This window comes from Arachis duranensis, unplaced genomic scaffold (assembly GCF_000817695.3).
Source record: "Arachis duranensis cultivar V14167 unplaced genomic scaffold, aradu.V14167.gnm2.J7QH unplaced_Scaffold_343483, whole genome shotgun sequence".
Classification (NCBI taxonomy): Eukaryota; Viridiplantae; Streptophyta; class Magnoliopsida; order Fabales; family Fabaceae; genus Arachis; species Arachis duranensis.
Window position 1 is genome coordinate 2,303,619 of NW_026264909.1, and position 21,178 is coordinate 2,324,796.

Here is a 21,178-nt window from a genome sequence, read left to right on the forward strand (position 1 = left end):
CTCAGTTATTGTTTGCTGTTACATAAGAGGTGTTTCCCTTAAAGGCTTATTAAGCTTGCTGCTACAAGGCTTCATTTATGCTTGTTCCCTTGCTAACTTTTCTTTCTTCGTTTTGCTTAAAGAGCTTATTATTCATTGAAGTTTAGCTTTTTTCTTCTTTCTTTTGCATTAGAGAGCTTATTATTTATTGAAGGCTTGGTGGCAAATGTTGCAGTGGCCTTTAGCTTAATTTCACTCAACATTTCTTCACCACAGACACATGGCTCACCTTTTTCTTCCTAGGATCATTGATGCCCAGCATCTCTTTGGATAACTAAATGTTTTGTAGCTAGGTTGCTCTTTATTGTGGACTTTCAGTTGGCAATCCCAAATCAGTTGATCTAAGTGGCCAAGTTTTGAAATACTCCTCAGAACCTACTTGCCCAAGCATATCCTAGCACAAAAGCACCACAGGCATGTGTCCTAGGGTCCAAGCTATTAAGTACAAAAACACCACAGGCATGTGTCCTAGGGTCCAAGCTATTGGTGTCTAGCCTTATTATTTGTTTCTTTGCCAGCTTTTGGCTTTTTCTTCTTCTTTTTCTTTTGGTTTTGATTTATTTTCAAGGGACTTTCATCAATTGAAGGATCATAGCAGCAAACTAGCTTAAGCTTCAAGTAACATGTCATTATGCAGCAATTATTCTATGAGCTAACAATTGAAACAAACACAGCTTCCATTCTAACTTATGCAACATTGGATATTTACTTTCTAATTCAAACATTTCTCTTTTATTCAGGCATATGGAAAAAAAAACAACATTCAAAGCTAAGTAATGAATGACAAACACATATGCAGATTATTTTTCTAGCTACTTATTGAACATATAAAAGTGCAGGATGGATGAAATCAAAGAAAAGAGATATGCAGTTTATTTTTCTAGCTACTTATTGAACATATAAAAGTGCAGGATGGATGAAATCAAAGAAAAGAGACAGTGGAGGCATATCATGTTTCAGACATGCATCTTCCTTATTAAAAGCATGAAAGAACTTTGCCACCTTCTAATGGTTGTGGCTTCTGCTTGATTCTCCCTTCTTTTTCTTGTCTTTATCTCTATCTCCTTTCCCTGATTAAATCAAAACAAGCTAGCCTTAGGATGTAATTGTACACAGTGGTAAGTGTGTTGCACTAAAGAAGAAAATGTTTTTGTTTCTTATTTATAAAGGATCAATTGTGTCCTTCAATAAGTGAGCCAAGGTTTGGTGAACACTAAACTTGTCCCTTGCTGAAAGATGACTGCAAAATGTAGATAATTTCTCACAATTGATACCTTTATCATAAGATGTAATTTTTCTATTATAGAGTTCTAAAATGTAATGATGCATGATCCATCTATATATGATCTTGATTTCATGAACAAGAAATGATCTTCTGAAAATTGTTACATATGCCGACACCAAACTTAGTGTTTGGTCATATGCTTCATCCAGGATGACTTAGCACATGGATTAAGAATACTTGAAAAACTAATCAAGATGTGCCTTAAGGCACACCAAACTTAGAAATATGACATATGCTTCAAAACAATGCATGCGCTTATCAAGTCTGTTCATGAGAATGCAAAATCATACTAAGGTGATCATAGCTTATTGGGTTTAAAATAGCAGGAATATTAAATCATGGGTTGCCTCCCATGGAGCGCTCTTTTATTGTCACTAGCTTGACATTGATCCCCTTAGGGTGGTTGATGGCTGAAATGTCAGAGCTTGTCCCCTCTCACTGTAAGCTTCCTTTGATGCTCAATTTCAATGTGCTCAAGAGAGAGTACTTGGTTGACAGTGTAGTGATCTTCTGTTCCTAGCTGTTGATATACTAATTGCACCTTGTCACCTTTGGAAAATCCTTCAGTTGGGATTTTTTTATTCTTCCACCCTTTGTAAGCCTTCTTCTTGTTTTTCTTTTTTTTCTTATTGATCTTTCTTCCTTGATAGTGGCTTGAGTTGTGATACCTCCCTTTCTGTTTATCATCCCGGCTTCTTTTTGAATTCCTTCTCCTCCTTGTACCTGCTCATTCTTTTGCTCTACTGTGTTATTGGTTGCTTGCCTTGGAAGACAGTCACTACTTGTCTTGCTTGTTTCTTCATTAATTTGTGATTCTGGAAACACTTTTAAGGTAATGCTTTCCTCATGCATCCTGAGGGTTAGCTCTCCCTGCTCTATATCTACGATGGCTATAGCAGTGGCCAAAAATGGTCAACCAAGTATTATGGAGTCATTCTCATTCTCTGCTGAATCCAAGATCACAAAGTCTGTAGGAAAGATGAACTTGTCAACCTTAACTAAAAGGTTTTCAATCACCCCTTTGGGATATACCACTGATTGGTCCACCAATTCCAAGGACATCTGTATTGGCTTCACTTCTCCTATGCCAAGCTTTTTCGCTAAAGAGGATGGAATTAGATTTATGCTTGCTCCTTAGTCACACATTCCCTTGTTGATGAATAGACTTCCAATGGTGCAAAGTAGGAAGAAACCTTCAGGATCTTCAAGCTTGGGAGGGAGTCCTTTTTTGATTAGTGCACTGCATTCTTCAGTGAGCATTACAGTCTCCTTCTCACTCCAACTTCTCTTTTTGTTGATGAGCTCCTTTAGGAACTTGGCATATAAGGGCATTTGCTCCACTGCCTCAGCCAAGGGGATGTTTATCTCCAGTTTCTTGAAAGTCTCCAGGAATTTGTGGAAATGCTGATCATTGGTTTCTTTGTTGAACCTCTGTGGATATGGCAATGGGGGAGTGAAGGCTTTCTCCTCTCTCTCTTGTAAATTGGTTGGCTTGTCTTCTTTCTTTTTTTGCTTTTCTGTGTTCTTGTTTGGCATCACATCTTGATCATTGGTTTCTTCTATGTCTGTTAACTTTTCTTTTCCTATTGGCCCTTTGCTGCTCTCCGCTGGCTTCTTTGTAGTGTCATTGTTGCTTATTAATGTTCTCCCACTTCTTAACTGTACAGCCTTGCACTCTTCCTTGGGATTGGGAATTGTGTCACTTGGCAAGGAACTTGATGGCTTCTCTGTTGTAAATTGTTTAGAGAGCTGGCCAATTTGCCTCTCCACATTCTTTATGGAGGCTTCTTGATTCTTAGCTATCATCTCTTGGTGCTTCCACATTTTGTCCATTAAAGCTTCTAGGTTGGTGATTCTTTGAGATTCTGGTGATGCTTGTGGTTGGTCGTGAGATGTGGTTGGTGGATGGTAAGCATTTTGGTTGGTGGGCTGGTTGTGAGCTAGATAATGGTTAGAGTTAGGGTAAGTGTTTTGTGATCTTCCGAATGAATTTTGGTTGTTATTTTGCTGGTTATTCCTTGAGTTGTTTTGGTTTGTGTTTCTTTGCCATGGCTGTTGGCTTTGGTTATGGTTATCTCCCTACATAAGGTTGGGGTGGTTCTTCCAGGAAGGATTGTAAGTATCACCATAGACCTCATTTTGTCCAAAACTTGGGTTATGCATGTACTGTACTTGCTCCTGTTGCTGTTCTTCTTGGCTCTCTTCATTTTGCACCCATGTAGTTGATGATTGGCTTGTATTCACAGCTGCTACTTGAAGACTGTCAATTCTCTTGGCCATTTGCTCAAATTGTTGTTGAATTTGTTGTTGTATCATCTTATTTTGAGCCAAAATGGAGTCCACTCCTTCCAGTTCTAGTACTCCCTTCTTCTGTGATGGTTGTCGGGTTCTTTGATGAGCAAAGAAGTATTGGTTGTTGGCCACCATATCTACAAGATTCTGGGCTTCTTCAGCAGTTTTTATCAGTTGTAATGAACCTCCAGCAGAGTGATCTAATGCCTCTTGGGATTTCAATGTTAAGCCTTCATAGAAATTGTGCAGCACATCCCATTCGTTGAACATCTCTGGAGGACACTTTCTGATCAAAGCTTTGTATCTCTCCCATGCTTCATACAAAGATTCAGCATCCAATTGGGTGAATGTCTGCACCTCAGTTTTCAGCCTGATAACCCTTTGGGGGTGGGTAGAATTTGGCTAGAAATTTGGTCACCAGATCATCCCAACTAGTGATACTTCCTTGGGGGAAGGTCTCAAGCCATTGTGCAGCCTTGTCTCTCAATGAAAATGGGAATAGCAGAAGCTTGTAAGTTTCAGGATTCACACCATTAGATTTGACAGTGTCACAAATCCTCAAGAAGGTGGATAGGTGCTGGTTTGGATCTTCCAATGGGCTTCCTCCATAGGAGTAATTATTCTAGACAAGTGTAATGAGTTATGGCTTCAACTCAAAATTATTTGCATTGACATTAGGAGTGAGAATGCTGCTCCCACAGTGTCTTGGGTTTGCAAATGTGTAAGAAGCTATAACTCTTCTTTGAGGAGGATTATTGTTGGACACTCCCCCTGTTGGATTCGAATTTGAGGGATTCCCTTCCATTTCGTGACACTCTTCTTCCTCTGAACCTTCTTCTTCTCCAACAACACTATTTCCTCTTTCTCTTCTCAACCTCCTGAGAGTTCGTTCGTCTTGCTCAGAGAAGTGAGGATTTTCTCTTCTTACCTGTGACATACACACAATCACAGGAAACAAACAGCAGCACTCTTGAAGATTGAGTGCAGTTAGTTGAGACAAAATCTCAAACAGTAAGTAAATTAATCAAAATTAAAGAAAAAGTGCTTGATCTAAACTACCACCTCACTTAATCATTGTCAATCTATTTCAATCCCCGGAAACGGTGCCAAAAACTTGATGTGTGGAAAGCGATCCAACACAAAACTCACCGGCAAATGTACCGGGTTGCATCAAGTAATAATAACTCACATGAGTGAGGTCGATCCCACAGGGATTGAAGGATTGAGCAATTTTAGTTAAGTGGTTGATTTAGTCAAGCGAATCAAGTATTGGTTGAGTTGTTTGTAATTTACAGAAACTAAATTGCTTGAAATGTAAAGGGAGAGGGAAGAATTGCAGTAAATTAAAGAGCAAAGAAAGTAAAGAAGCTGAATCTTAAAGTGCAAGTAATATAAGGTGCAGAAACTTTAATTGCAAGAAATATAAATGACTGAAGTTTAAAATGCAAGAAACGTAAGTTGCTGGAATTATAAAAGGGATTGGAAATTGGGACTGCAGAATTTAAACAAGAACAAGTAAATTGCAATAAACAAAAGAGTAGAAGATGAATCAAATTGAAGTAGATCTCAAACAGAAGAGTAAAAATGCTTTGAGAATTTTAAAAATAGAAAGTGACTGATGCTTAATTTGCAGCAATTTAAAAGAAGGTTGAAAATCTCAAGAGTGGAAGAGACTAGAAAACAAGTCTAGATCTCAAATCCTTTATTGATCCAACAAAAACAATTGCAAAAAGAAATAAAGAAAAGTAAATTGCAGAAAAATAGAAGATGAAGCAGTAAACAGAAATTTAAATTCAATTATGCAGAAAGAGTAAACAAGAGATCTCAAGGTGAGATTGAAACAGAAGTTCTTCAATTCTCCACCCAAGATCCAAAGCAAGAAAAATAGAAAGTGCTCAAGCAAGAACAAGGAAGAAGAGAGATCAATTCTCCTTCCCAATTCTCTAAGATCTAGATTCAAAAGTAAAAGCTCACAATGAAAGCTTTTGAAAGAAAATTCTTAAGTAAAGTCTAGAGGTTTCTAAAGAGAAGGTCCAGCCCTAACTAAATCAAACTAGCCTATATTTATACACTTTCTATTCTTGGATTTTAGAATTTGGATGGGCTTTCAATTTGGTGAAGATTTGAATTTAATTGGATTTTTGATTGAATTTTAGCCCAAGTTGCTCCCAGGAGGATGCTCTGCTCTTGTGGAGAGCGGAGCAGTGGCTTATGATGGAGATCCTTGTTGCACCAAGGCTTGGAGAGGCATCAAGAGATTGCCCTGCTCTTGTGGAGAGCGGAGCAGTGGCCTGTGCGTGTGTCTTGCGCGCTCCAAGTCAGTGTCAGTGTGCGCGCCAAGCTTCCTGGACCGTATGATGCGCGCACCAAGCACCAAGGGGAGTGCTCTGCTCTCCTTGTAAGCAGCGCAGTAGTGCTTCCAAGGGGAGGTCCTTGGTTCGATCCTGGTTGAAGGCATGCGCTGACCCTTTTTCTTTGTGAGTGAAGTAGCGTCTCTCTCCTCCTTTCCTTGAGGTGCTTGGTTCGAACCTTGGATGATGCTTTTGGCCAATTTTTGGCTTATTTTCCTTGTGAGTAGCGCTCCCCACTCCCCCTTAGGTGCTTGGTTCGATCCTTGGGGAGGGCATTTGGCAAACATTTCCTTAGATTTATTTGAGAGTGAAGCCTGATAATGCTTTCAAGGAGAGCAGAGCAATATTTTGCTCTTCTTTGTTTCTTGGCTTAAGTTTGTGCTCCGCTCTCAAGGGAGGGCAGAGCATTGAAGCTTTGCATGCTTGGTTCATTGTTGTGCTCCCTTGGAGTGCATTGTGCTCTTGGGAAGAACAGTGTGCTTCCTCCTTCCATGCGCCATGCTTCATTGTTTCCTTTGCCACACTCTTTTCTTCCTTGGGCCACACTTCTTAAGCCACACTTTCTTGTTTTCTTTTTTTCTTCACCTACAAATAATCAAAACAACCAATCAAAGTATCACCAAATTCACAAGGTTTATAAATCATTAAAAATCAATAAAATTTAGCTTAAACCTCATGATTTAGCATCAATTAAATGGTGGTTGTTTGATTCAAAGAAACCATGCATTTCCATTCCAAATTACTTACTTAGAATGCAAGAAAGTGCATAAAAACTAGTGAAACAAGTGAAATTAGCTTGAAAAATAGGCATATGATGACTTGTCATCAGGGGCTATCAGAAATAGGATAAATAATCCCAGCCTCTGGTAATTTAGTAACCTCCTTCTGCACCACCTCCTTCATGGCTGGTTCAGCCGCCTCTGTGGTTGAACCACTGGCTTAGCGTCATCCTCCAATAAGATCTTGTGCATGCATCTGGCTGGGCTTATGCCCTTAAGATCACTGATGGACCACCCAAGAGCTGTCTTGTGTGTCATCAGCACTTGAATTAGTGCTTCCTCTTCCTGTGGCTCTAAGGTAGAGCTTATGATTACAGGAAAAGTGTCACCTTCTCCCAGAAATGCATATTTCAGGGATGGTGGTAATGGTTTAAGCTCGGATTTAGGAGGTTTCTCCTCTTCCTGAGGGATTTTCAGAGGTTCTATTATTCTCTCTGGTTCCTCCAGATCAGGCTGAACATCTTTAAAGATATCCTCTAGCTCTGATTCAAGACTCTCAGTCATATTGACCTCTTTCACCAGAGAGTCAATAATATCAGTGCTCATGCAGTCGTTTGGGGTGTTTGGATGCTGCATAGCGTTGACAACATTCAACTTAAACTCGTCCTCATTGACTCTCAGGGTTAATTCCCCTTCTTGGACGTCAATGAGGGTTCGTCCAGTTGCTAGAAAAGGTCTTCCTAGAATGAAAGTTGCACTCTTGTGCTCCTCCATTTCCAGCACCACAAAGTCAGTGGGAAAGGCAAATGGCCCAATCTTGACAATCATGTCTTCAATCACGCCTGATGGGTATTTAATGGAGCCATCAGCAAGTTGGAGACATATCCGGGTTGGTTTGACTTCTTCAGTCAACCCAAGCTTTTTGATAGTGGATGCAGGTATTAGGTTGATACTTGCTCCAAGATCACATAGAGCTTTCTTATTACAAGTACCCTCTAACGTGCATGGTATCATGAAGCTTCCGGGATCTTTAAGCTTCTCTGGTAAGCTTTTCAGAATGACTGCACCGCATTCTTCAGTGAGGTAAACTTTTTCAGTTTCTCTCCAATCCTTCTTATGACTTAAGATCTCTTTCATGAACTTAGCATAAGAGGGTATTTGCTCAAGTGCCTCTGCAAATGAAATCTTTATTTCAAGAGTCCTGAGATAGTCTGCAAAGCGAGCAAATTGCTTATCCTATTTCGCTTGGCGGAGTTTCTGAGGATAAGGCATTTTGGCTTTGTATTCATCAACCTTAGTTGTTGCAGGTTTATTTCTTACAGATGTGGTTGGAGAAGCCTTTTTAGAGGGGTTGCTATCAGCACTTGTATGTGTCTGATCCCTCACTGGCATTTGAATGCCAGGGTTGGAAGCTGGAGTGGCGTTAGACGCCAACTCCTTACTTGTTTCTGGCGTCTGAACGCCAGAACTCAGCTTTCTTTGGGCGTTCAATGCCAATTCCTTACTTGTTTCTGGCGTTTGAACGCCAGAACTGAGCATGGGTTGGGCGTTTAACGCCAGCTCTCAACCATTTTCTGGCGTTTGAGCACCAAAATTATTCCTCTCTGGGCTCTTACTGTCCTCAAAGGGATTTTAGGTAGTAGTTTGTTCATTTCTTGGCTTCCTGCTGCCTTGAAGTGAGGTATTTAATGTCTTCCCACTTCTTAATTAAACTGCTTGGCACTCTTCTATTATTTGTTTAGATAACTACTGTTTTGTTTGCTTCAACTGTACTTCCATGTTCATATTAGCCATTATTGTCTCTTGTAATATCTCCTTGAATTTGGCGAGTTGTTTTGTTAGAAAATCTAATTGCTGATTGAATTCAGTAACTTGTTCTGCAGGACTGAGTTTAGCAGTTACTGTTTTAGCCTCTTCTTTCATGGAAGGTTCACTACTTAGGTACAGATGTTGATTTCTGGCAACTGTATCAATGAGCTCTTGAGCTTCTTCAATTTTCTTTCTCATGTGTATAGATCCACCAGCTGAGTGGTCCAAAGACATCTGAGCTTTCTCTGTAAGCCCATAATAGAAGATTTCAAATTGCACCCACTCTGAAAACATTTCAGAGGCGTATTTTCTCAGCATCTCTCTGTATCTCTCCCAAGCATCATAAAGGGATTCATTATCTCCTTGTTTAAAGCCTTGGATATTCAGCCTTAGCTGTGTCATCTATTTTGGAGGGAAATATTGATTTAGGAATATTTCTGACAGTTGTTTCCATGTCCTTATGCTAGCCTTAGGTTGGTTATTTAACCACCTCTTAGCTTGGTCTTTTACAGCAAATGGAAACAGTAATAATCTGTAGACATCATGATCTACTTCCTTATCATGTAATGTGTCAGCAATTTGTAAAAATTGTGCCAGAAACTCTGTATGTTCTTCCTGTGGAAGACCGGAATACTGGCAACTTTGCTGCACCATGATAATGAGCTGAGGATTCAACTCAAAACTACTGACTCCGATGGAGGGTATACAGATGCTACTCCCATATGAAGCAGTAGTGGGGTTAGCATATGACCCCAGAGTCCTTTTGGACTGTTCATTTCCACTTAGGTCTCTGATAGAGAAAGGGAGATGACGTGGATTTATTTTAATATAAAAAATTTTTTGAAATAATAAAATAAAATAAAATAAAACTAAAATAAAAAATAAAAATAAAAAAGAGATTTGAAAATATTTTATGAAGATTTTTGAAAAATGAAGAAAAAGAAAAAGTGGTTAGGAAGTTTTGAAAAAGATATGATTTAAAAAAAAAACTTGACAACTAAGATATGATAATATAAAATTTTAAAATTGAAATCTGAATTTTTATGAAAAATTTCTAACTATTTGCTTAAAAATAGTTAGAGAAGATAATTTTTTGATTTTTTTGAATTTTATTATGAAAGAGAAAAACACACAAAAAAACACAAGACTTAAAATTTTTAAATCCAATGCTCCTTGTTTTCGAAAGTTTTGGAAGGAAAACACTAAGGCACACCAAACTTAAAAATTTTAAGATCAAAACACAAAGAAGACTTAAGAACACCTTGAACACTCACAATAACAACAAGAACAAAAGATAGAACACCAAACTTAAAATTTTTTAGAAAACCACAATAAAATTTTCGAAAATTAAAGAAAAATTAACAAGAGAACACCAAACTTAAAGTTTGGCACAAGATTTAATCAAAGAAAAATTATTTTTGAAAAAGTTTTAAAAGGAAGATGCCCAATTACCAAGAACACAAACACAATGCTTTATCCAATTGAGCTATAAATGTAACGTGTTTTAAAGAGGTATTTTTAATAAATAAAAAAAATTTTGAAAATTGATATTTTTAAAAAGCACAAGAAAAACAAGAAAAAACACAAAACAAGACAAACTAAAGATGAACCAAGGAAAATAGAAAAGAACAACTTGAAGGTCAAAGATGAACAAAGAACATGCAATTCGAAAATTGAAAGACAAAGAAAAGCATGCAATTGACACCAAACTTAAAACATGACACTAAACTCACATAAAAACTAAAAATTAAAAAAGGAAAATAATTTTTGAAAAATTTATTAAAAGAAAATAAAAGACTTTGACCCAAAAGAAAAAATTTTCCTAATCTAAGCAACAAGATTCACCGTCAGTTGTTCAAACTCAAACAATCTCCGGCAATGGCGCCAAAAACTTGGTGCACGAAAATTACACTCACACTATGTAATTCCGCACAACTAACCAGCAAGTGCACTGGGTCGTCCAAGTAATACCTTACGTGAGTAAGGGTCGATCCCACGGAGATTGCCGGCTTGAAGCAAGCTATGGTTATCCTATTATTCTTAGTTAAGATACCAATAGGGTTCTTTAGTTTCAATTGTAAAAAGGGAAAAAGCATGAAATGAGTATTTGTTACGCAGTAATGGAAAATGTGTTGGAGTTTTGGAGATGCTTTGTCTTCTGAATCTCTGCTTTCCTACTGTCATCTTCTTCACGCACGCAAGGTTCCTTCTATGGCAAGCTGTGTATTGGTGGATCACCGTTGTCAATGGCTACCATCCGTCCTCTCAGTGAAAATGGTCCAGGTGCGCTGTCACCGCACGGCTAATCATCTGTCGGTTCTCACTCATGTTGGAATAGGATCTATTGATCCTTTTGCGTCTATCACTACGCCCAATCCTTGTGAGTTTGAAGCTCATCACAATCATTCAATCCCTGAATCCAAATCGAAATACCACAGACAAGGTTTAGACTTTCTGAATTCTCAAAAATGCTGCCAATGGATTCTAGCTTATACCACGAAGATTCTGATTAAGGAATCCAAGAGATACTCATTCAATCGAAGGTAGAATAGAGGTGGTTGTCAGATACGCGTTCATAGATTGAGAATGGTGATGAGTGTCATGGATCATCACATTCATCATGGTTAAGTACGAATAAATATCTTAGATAGAAACAAGCATGTTTGAATGGAAAACAGAAGTACTTGCATTAGTTCATCGAGACACAGCAGAGCTACTCACCCCCAACAATGGGGTTTAGAGACTCATGCCTTCAGAAATACAAAGTTCAGATCTAAAATTTCGTGAGGTACAAAATAAGTCTCTAAAAGTTGTTTAAATACTAAACTAATAACCTATGTTTACAAAAAATGAGTAAACTAAGATAGATAGTGCAGAAATCCACTTATGGGGCCCACTTGATATGTGCTGGGGCTGAGACTTGAGCTTCTCACGTGCCTGGGCTGTTTCTAAAGTTAAATGTTAGGTTGTAACCTGTTTTGGGTGTTTAACTCCAACTGGTAACCTGTTTCTGGTGTTTAACGCCAGAATGGAACATGGAACTGGCGTTAAACGCCAGTTTACGTCATTTATCTTCGAGCAAATTATGGACTATTATATATTGCTGGAAATCCCTGGATGTCTACTTTTCAACCCAATTGAGAGCGCACCAACTAGACTCCTGTAGCTCCAAATAATCCATTCTGAGTGCAGGGATGTCAGAATCCAACAGCATCAGCAATCCTTTTTCAGCATGAATCAGATTTTTGCTCAGCTCCCTCAATTTCAGCCAGAAAATACCTGAAATCATAGCAAAACACATAAACTCATAGTAAAGTCCAGAAATATGAATTTTTCCTAAAACTAATAAAAATATACTAAAAACTAACTAAAACATACTAAAAACTACATGAAATTACCCCCAAAAAGCGTATAAAATATCCGCTCATCATCCCTCCCTCTCTATAAGTTCAAACTCTTCTTTCCTCCTCAACCTTCTATTCCTATTTTTCTCTGACACCTCAAGGAATCTCTATACTGTGACATAGAGGATTCCATACATTCTTGTTCTCTTCTCTTTCATATAAGTAGGAACAAAGATAAAGGTATTCTTGTTGAAGCTGATCTTGAACCTGAAAGGACTCTAAAGAGGAAGTTAAGAGAAGCTAAAGCACAACTCTCTGGAGAGGACCTGACAGAAATTTTTGCAAAAGATGAAGACATGGCAGCCAAAAATAACAACAATGCCAACAATGCAAGGAACGTGCTTGATGACTTTACTGCACCTACTCCCGACTTCTATGGGAGAAGCATCTCTATTCCTGCCATTGGAGCAAACAACTTTGAGCTTAATCCTCAATTAGTTCTTGGCTAAATTTTTGCAAATCTGTGACACTGTTAAGACCAATGGAGTTGATCCCGAGGTCTACAGACTTATGCTTTTCCCTTTTGCTGTAAGAGACAAAGCTAGTATATGGTTGAACTCACAACCTAGAGACAGCCTGAACTCATGGGAAAAGATGGTCAATGCCTTCTTAACTAAATTTTTTCCACCTCAAAAGATGAGTAAGCTTAGAGTGGAAGTTCAAATCTTCAAAAAGAAGGAAGGTGAATCCCTCTATGAAGTTTGGGAAAGATACAAGCAATTGATTAGAAGGTGTCCTTCTGACATGCTTTTAGAATGGAGCATCATAGGTATCTTCTATGATGGTCTGTCTGAGTTATCCAAGATTTCATTGGACCACTCTGTAGGCGGATCTATTCATCTGAAGAAAATGCCTACAGAAGCCCAAGAACTCATTGAAATGGTTGCAAATAACCAGCTCATGTACACTTCTGAAAGAAATCCCGTGAACAATGGGACAACTCAGAAGAAAGGAGTTCTTGAGATTGATACTATGAATGCCATATTGGCTCAGAAAAAAATATTGACTCAGCAAGTCAACATGATTTCTCAGCATCTGACTGGATTGCAAGCTGCATCCAGCAGTGCTAAAGAAGCCTCCTTTGAAGGAGAAACTTATGACCCTGAGAATACTGCAATGGAAGAGGTGAATTACATGGGAGAACCCTACGGAAACACCTACAATTCTTCATGGAGGAATGACCCAAATTTCTCATGGAAGGATCAACAGAAGCCTCAACAAGGCTTCAACAACAATAATGGTGGAAGAAATAGGTTTAGCAATGGCAAGCCTTTTCTATCATCTTCTCAACAACAGACAGAGAACTCTGAGCAGAGTCATTCTGGCTTAGCAACCATAGTCTCTGATCTATCTAAGACAACACTAAGTTTCATGAATGAAACAAGATCCTCCATTACAAATTTGGAGGCACAAGTGGGTCAGCTGAGTAAAAGGGTTACTGAAACTCCTCCTAGCACTCTCCCAAGCAATACAAAAGAAAATCCCAAGAGAGAGTGCAATGCCATAACCATGACCAACATGGCCGAACCTGGAGAGAGTGAGGATAATGTGATTCCCAGTGAGAAAAACCTCATGGGATGTCCACTGAACAAAAAGAAGTTCCCCTTTGAGGAACCAAGGGAATCTGAGGCTCATACAGAGACCATAGAGATTCCATTGAACCTACTTCTGCCATTCATGAGTTCTGATGAACATCCTTCCTCTGAAGAGGATGAGGATATTATTAAAGAACAAGTTGCTAAGTACCTTGGAGCAATCATGAAGCTGAATGCCAAGTTATTTAGTAATGATACTTGGGAGGACGAACCTCCATTGCTCATTAATGAACTAAACGCCTTGGCTCAGCTAAAGATACCTCAAAAGAAACTGGATCCCGGAAGGTTCTTAATACCTTGCACCATAGGTACCATGACCTTTGAGAAGGCTCTGTGTGACCTGGGGTCAAGCATAAACCTCATGCCACTCTCTGTAATGGAGAAACTAGAAATCTTTGAGGTACAAGCTGCAAGACTCTCACTAGAGATGGCAAACAAATCAAAGAAACAGGCTTATGGACTTGTAGAGGATGTCTTGGTAAAGGTTGAAGGCCTTTACATCCCTGTTGGCTTCATAATCCTAGACACTGGGAAGGATGAGGATGAATCCATCATCCTTGGCAGACCCTTCCTAGCCACAGCATAAGCTGTGATTGATGTTGACTGATGAGCGCTCATGGATTATGTCGGAAGAGAATTTCTCAATAAAGTTGCGTTGCAAGTATAGCTCTGCCAACAACAATCCTCGAGGATCAAATTTAGAAATGAATTGGTTGTCATATGTTCAACCCCAATAAAATAACCGACGTATTCAAACCTCGGGTCGTCTCACAAGGAATGGGCAAACATATGCTTCAACATTGGTTAGAAATCTGGGGTTGTAAGTCATGGGCAAGGAATTAAACTAGGAATCTTAGCAAACAAGTAATCTTAAAATGCAAGGAAAAAATTCAAATAACTAACCAAGATGTGAGCAATTCCAAACTAAGAAGACAACATTCAATACAATTCTACTCTCAACTAAATAATAACTACAATCAACGTAAAGCAATCAAGATTTTTGGGTCTTCAAATAAGAATGATAAAAGCAACTCTTGGTTAGACATGGGAATTGGGGTCATTATCCTTGTCTAATAACCATATCTTGACAATTATGTGGAACCAAACTCATTAAGTCTACTTCTATACTTGAAGTATGTTAAATGGTTTGGTCAACATCCACCCATAAGGTCTAACCTCACTACTAATTAACCTAGTAGTAGGCTAGTGTCAATGGCTATCAAATTGACCACTAAGGATTCCCAAATCATCAAATCCATTAGACCTAGTGACTCAAGTTTACCCAATTCCCTTGGCCTAAGCCAAGAGTAAAAAGAACTACTCCATAATCAAGGTAAACAATTCATCAAACACATGGTAGGCATTAACAAAAGACATGTTCAAATTGTAATTGGATTGAAATTAACAAATACCCACTAACAAGTATCAACATACAATTGCTCAAACAACACAATTAATCATAGAAATCATCAATATAACATCAACGAACCAATATTCACAACATTCATGCAATGGGTATAAAGTAACAATTGACAAGATTCCATAAAACTAACGCAAGATCTAAGCAAAATTATACTAAGAGATTCAAATTAAACAATCAAAACTAGTAATTAACAAGATCCAATTCAGAATTCAACAAGGGAAGATCAAATTAAAGCTAGATCTAGAGAAGAACAAGGGTTTCTCTCTCTAGAAGAACAAAGAACCCAAAAACTAGAAAATGTGTCTTGGTGTAAAAATGATTGATCACCCCTTCTCTCTAGCATCCTTGGGTCTTTTTCCATGCATAAACAGCTTGAAATTGGGCCTCATGAGCCTCAAAAATTGCCAGACATGATTTCCTTTAATGAGGTCACGTGTAGCTTCCCGTGCGTGCGCGCCGATTGCTTTTGTGATCCACACGCGCGCGCCAAATGCGCGTGCACGTCAGTTGGAATTCTCTGGCCTACGCAGATGCATCCATCCTTGTGCGCCGCTTCCAGCTATCCTCACCCACGCGTGCGCGTGAAGTACGCGTGCGCGTCAGTGCTGATGTTCCCAAAATCTAAATCTTCATGTTCCTTCCTCTTGTGTATGCTTTCTTTCTCTCTTCTAGGCCATTCTTACCCTATTAATTCTGAAATCACTGAACAAATATATCACGGCATCAAATGGCAATAAAGAGGATCAAAATATAGCAATTCTAAGGCAAAATAAGCATGTTTTCCATCATGGAGCAATATTAGGAAGTGAACACAAAACCATTCATTTCTTGTGAATAAGTGCGAGAAATATTGACGAAAACCCCCAAATTAAGCACAAGATAAACCACAAAATTGGGGTTTATCAAATCTCCCCACACTTAAACCAAGCATGTCCTCATACTTAAAATAAAAAGACCAAGGATCATGGTGAGAAGGGTATATGAAATGCAAACTACCTAACTGAATGCATGCAACTAATGTAAAATCGTCTATCTACTTGGTCAAGGGTAAATCCATCCTCCAAGAACACATATGAGCATATAGGGTGAAAATGATATGTAGTTCATGAATCCTACCAAACTAAATACCACTATGAAGTGCATATAACTTGCTAAATGAACGCTTGCGAAAGCCGGGAACAAGGAGTTGAGCATCGAACCCTCGCCGGATGTGTATCCGCTCTATGCGCTCAAGTGTATAGGGTTCGTCACTCAATCTTCTCCTAATCATGCTTTCCAAGATTTGTCTTTCATCTAACAATCAACAATTACTTAATGCATGCTTACAAGTATCATGAGGTCTTATTCATGGGTTGTAACGGGGCTAGGGTGAAGGTAAGGTTGCATATGGTCATGTGAGCTTAAAATTTGAGTCCTTGATTAACCTAAAATCCCATTAGACACATAGAACAACTTATACAACTATAACACATTACCTAGCTACCCTTGAGTTTCACTTTTTGCATACTCATGCATTCATTTCAATTCACATCCCATATGCATTGTTTTTTTTTATTACTTTATCTTAGGGCATTTTTGTCCCCTTTCATTGCTTTTCTTTTCTTTTCCACATATATATATATATATATAAAATCCTAGAATTTTCAATTACAATTACAATACACCTCTATATCTACCCAAGTTCCCAAGTATACCCTCCCAATTGAATAATACACATCCTAACTCACCTAGGCTAATCAAGGATCCAAATTTAGGGACATTCATGGTCTTTCACTTAGGGTTGTTAATGTGCACTATTTAAGAACAAAAAGGGTGTATCATGGGCTCAAAATTGGTTAGCAATGGTAGATAAAAGGGTTAAGGCCATTTGGAAGAAGTGACTATTGAAACGATGGCCTCAATCATGTAAATGCATTCATACACAAAGTATGGACATATAGAATTAGACAAAGCAAGGATTGCAATCATAGAGAAAGAATAATGCACACAAGAATGGGAATTAATGGTTAGAAGATATAACCATACAATAGGCTCAAAATTTACATGCTTGTGTTCTTAGCTCAATCACTATGTTCCAAAATACATTCTTGAAGCAAGTTTTCTGCAAAAAAATTTCCAAAATTGGTAAGGTACCCCAAAACACAGTTTCTTGGGGAAGAAGTTATTATTTGACCAAGCAACTCTATAGAGACTAACTACCATGTAAGGAATGTTTACAAGCAAGACTAACTACACATGCAATGTACTAACTACTAAGCAAAAGATAAATCCATGGGTATTGAAAGGAAGAGATTGTTATCTATGGAGATCGGTCGAACGACGTCTCCACACTTAGAATTTAGCACGGTCCTCCGTGCTACTAACAATGCACAAAGGACGGTCGAGATCGGAACCTTCACTATCCCCTTCATCAGAGCTCCCATCACTTGGGTTGGAGGTGGATGTGAATATTTCAGGTTCCTCTATGCTAGTGGTAACACAACGCAGAAGCTTCTTGATGCAAGTGTATCGGCGTTGGTTGCGCCGCTTATATCTATTAATCTTCTGGTGTAGATCTTCTATCCTTTGATGGGTGGATCTTTGCTGCGGTGGTGATGATGAGGTGGGAGGAATAATATATGGTAGGGCTACGTTAAGGCTTGGTTTGTTCATGGGAAGATGTAAGTATTTTTCGTTTGGGACCACATCGCCCTTAGCCGGAATTATAGCTTTCGTGTCCATGGCTTCCCAAGGAACACCCGCAGCAACAACTAAATCAGATACCAATGCTGGAAATGGCAAATTGTCCCCGGGGTGGATTCGACCCATCGCTTGCTTGACAAGAAGCAGAATGCTCACCAGTCTCCCCGTGAGAACACACCAAACAAGCAAAGCGAGATCCACCGTGAAGGACAACTTGTGGGTGCTAGGTAGAACATAGTGGGATAGGATCTGGGCCCAAGCTCTAGCTTCTACAGTGAGGAAACATGCGTCAATGCACTTGGGTTGCATCCGGAGTTGACCATGGGTCCAAAATTCCTCTGGTTCACTAATGACTCGGAGGATCGAGTCCCAGTCAAATCCAGATTTTCTCGCTGATGTAAGACACCTTGGTAGCCATCCATGTCACTCGATACTAGTAAGACATTAAGCACTTGCTGAATAGCCTCTTCCGACATTGAGACTTGCTTTCGGCGCACGTATACCGATTGAAGAGAGGGAATATGGTAGTTAGTGTAGAATTCTACCACCCATGAGAGATTGACCTCTTGTGGTTTTCTCTGAAGGAACTCCCATCCTCGTTGTTCAATGCGGGGTAGAATACAAGGAGCAACTTTGTCCGGCGGAGCGAGTAGATGCTCAGTATGATAATTACTCTCAACCATGGTGGGGAACACAAGTTCATAGAAGCGGTTAGGGAATCTTGAAGAATCCTTTGCCGGTTTGCTCTTCTCATTGTCATCAATAGGAACGGGTGCCTTTGCCTTCTTAGATAGAGGTTTAGCTCCTAATGAAGAGTGCGCCTTAGGGCGTGACCTTGCGGGTGCCCTCTTTGTGGCTGGTTTTCTTGAAGCTTTCTCCTTGCCTTTCTTGGTGGCCATCCTGAAAAAAGAGGGGAAAGAAGGAAAGTGTTAAACTCAAAGGATCAACTCAACAAACATGCAAGTCAGAGGTAGTGCCCAAAAGAAATAGTGCAACAAAGTAGTCATAGAAGCATGGGTCACAACACTTGGCATGGGATGCAAGAGGGAGTAAAGCATGCAATATGGCATGAGAGGAATGATCTCAAGCATCCAAAACAAAGAGCAAGTCCTGTTCAGTGAGTATCTAATTAGCAAGTAATAAGCGAAATGGGTTCAATGCACTTAGAAGAGAGCAAGTGAATGAGAAGGAAGCACCAAATTGAAGATATATGACTAGAATAAACCAAAATGGCATACGTGCATTTCCTCGAACACTTGGCGTGCAGTTAACAAGCAATGAGCAATTATGAGATAATCAACGAATTAGAAGCCCAAAATGAAGTATCAATCATCACACAACATCATCCACTCACAAAGATAATGAAAAACAATCAAGAAGATCCATCAAAGTAATCAAATTTCAAGTTCAACATCCATGGAAAAAAACAAAAAGAAGAAAAAGTAAACAAGCAAAAAGCAAGTGGTATAATCAAGTAACTAAATGAGAAAATAAGTAAATCAACAAGAAAAATCTAACTAGAAAAAGAAGTGATGCAAAGAAAGTAATAGATGAGATATGGAGGAAGTAGAACCTTGAGAAGTGTAAAAGAACAAGGTGAATTTTTTTTTTTTTTTGAAGATGAGAAAGAGAGGGAAGAGATGTAGTGCACCCGGAAGACGTGGTGGTCACCGGTGAGTAGCCGGAGACAGTGGTGGGGGAGTATGGAAGGAGGGAAGGAAGAGAAGAGAGGTGATGGAGAAAGAAGAATGAAGAAATAAGAAAGAAGGTGGGAGAGGGAGAGAAGCAGGGCGCACAGCTTTAAAGCTGATTCGCGCAACCGACGTGCGCGCACAGTGTGCTGGCGCGTCAGTGAAAGTGGAGCGAGGGACGCGTGCGAGTCATTGGCGCGTACGCGTAAGTACAGCTGTGCCCCTAGCACAGAGCTGGCACAAAGTTGGCCTAAGTCTCAGGTCATTTGTACTAGAGTTGGGAGGCGGCACGGGCATGCGAACGCGCACAATACGCTGATGCGTGACTGATTGGGTTGGCTACCGGTCCGGACGCGCGCAGTGCGTGGATGCGTTAGTGCGGGCACAGACTAGGCACAAGTATGGCACAAGTATGTCATAACTCTCGGATTTTTATACTAGGGAGTTCATAGTGCACCATCGGCGCGCGCGCACACAGTGTGCTTGCGCGTGGATGGCCAAGTTGCAAGGGGGTGCGTAGGCGGCATGCACGCTAGCGCGTGGGTGCCTGACATGAAGTGGACACAAAGTGGGCACAAGGTAGGCACAACTCTTGGGTTTATTTTTGGCACAGTGCGCTCGCGCGCGGATGCCTCTTTTCCTTGCTTTTTTTTTTACACAACATAAAAGAAGCCATTCTAACACATTTTTGGCAGGTGTTCAAGCTAGTAGCCAAGAGAACACACTCAAATTCATGCACTATTCAAAACATAGCATTCTCTCCACTTCAACAATTCTTCCATACCAAAATGATGAAATCTATCTAAATATCCTAGTTATCCAACAAGATCAATAAAACTAGCATTCCTAAGTAATCAACATCAAGAAGTCACAAAATTCACAAGAATCTAAAGCTAAAAGCAATATGGTATACACAAGGAAGATCTTACCACAGTGGGGTGCCTCCCACCAAGCACTTTTCTTTAACGTCCTTAAGTTGGACGGTCAGTCGCTCAAGCTTCTCCTTCTCTAGGTGGCATCCGCCAATAGGAACACCTTTAGCTCATCTGGGAGCTTGTAGCCATGGAACTTCTTCACTCTATGTCCATTCACCTTGAAAGTTACCTCACTTTTAGGATCAAACAACTCCACCACTCCATAGGGCTTTATCTCCTTCACCTTGAAAGGTCCTTCCCATCTAGAGTGGAGCTTGGCAGGCATGAAATGAAGCCTCGAATTGTAGAAGAGAACCTCATCACATTCTTGGAAGTCCTTCTTCTGGATGTGATGGTCATGGAATGCTTTAGTCTTTTCCTTGTAAATCTGGGCATTCTCATACGTTTCATTCCTCAAACACTCGAGCTCCTCTAGCTGCAATTTTTTGGCTACTCCTGCTTGGGTCAAATCTATGTTGTACCGCTTTACTGCCCAATAGGCTTTGTGCTCAATCTCTACCGGAAGGTGGCATGCCTTACCATAGACGATCCGGAAGGGACTCATCCCTAACGGAGTCTAGTAGGCTATTCTGTATGCCCATGGTGCATCTCCTAACCAGAGGCTCCAATCCTTCCTTTGTGGATTGACCACTTTCTCCAAGATTCTCTTAATCTCCCAGTTGGACACTGATGAGCGGATAATTTATACACTTTTTGGCATTGTTTTTACGTAGTTTTTAGTAGGATCTAGCTACTTTTAGGGATATTTTTATTAGTTTTTATGCAAAATACACATTTCTAGACTTTACTATGAGTTTATGTGTTTTTTCTGTGATTTTAGGTATTTTTTGGCTGAAATTGAGGGACTTGAGCAAAAATCTGATTTAGGCTGAAAAAGGACTGCTGATGTTGTTGGATTCTGACCTCCTTGCACTCGAAATGGATTTTCTGGAGCTACAAAACTCCAAATAGCA

The 21,178-nt window shown here is 39.6% G+C and overlaps 1 protein-coding gene across 1 annotated transcript; it reads right to left on the reverse strand.

The window, feature by feature from the left end:
• Window positions 1–20,298: 20,298 nt before the first annotated feature.
• On the reverse strand, window positions 20,299–20,769 carry LOC107465830 (uncharacterized). The gene has a single exon (XM_016084804.1). The coding sequence runs from the start codon at window positions 20,767–20,769 to the stop codon at window positions 20,299–20,301; it is 471 nt and encodes a 156-aa protein (XP_015940290.1).
• Window positions 20,770–21,178: the final 409 nt, after the last annotated feature.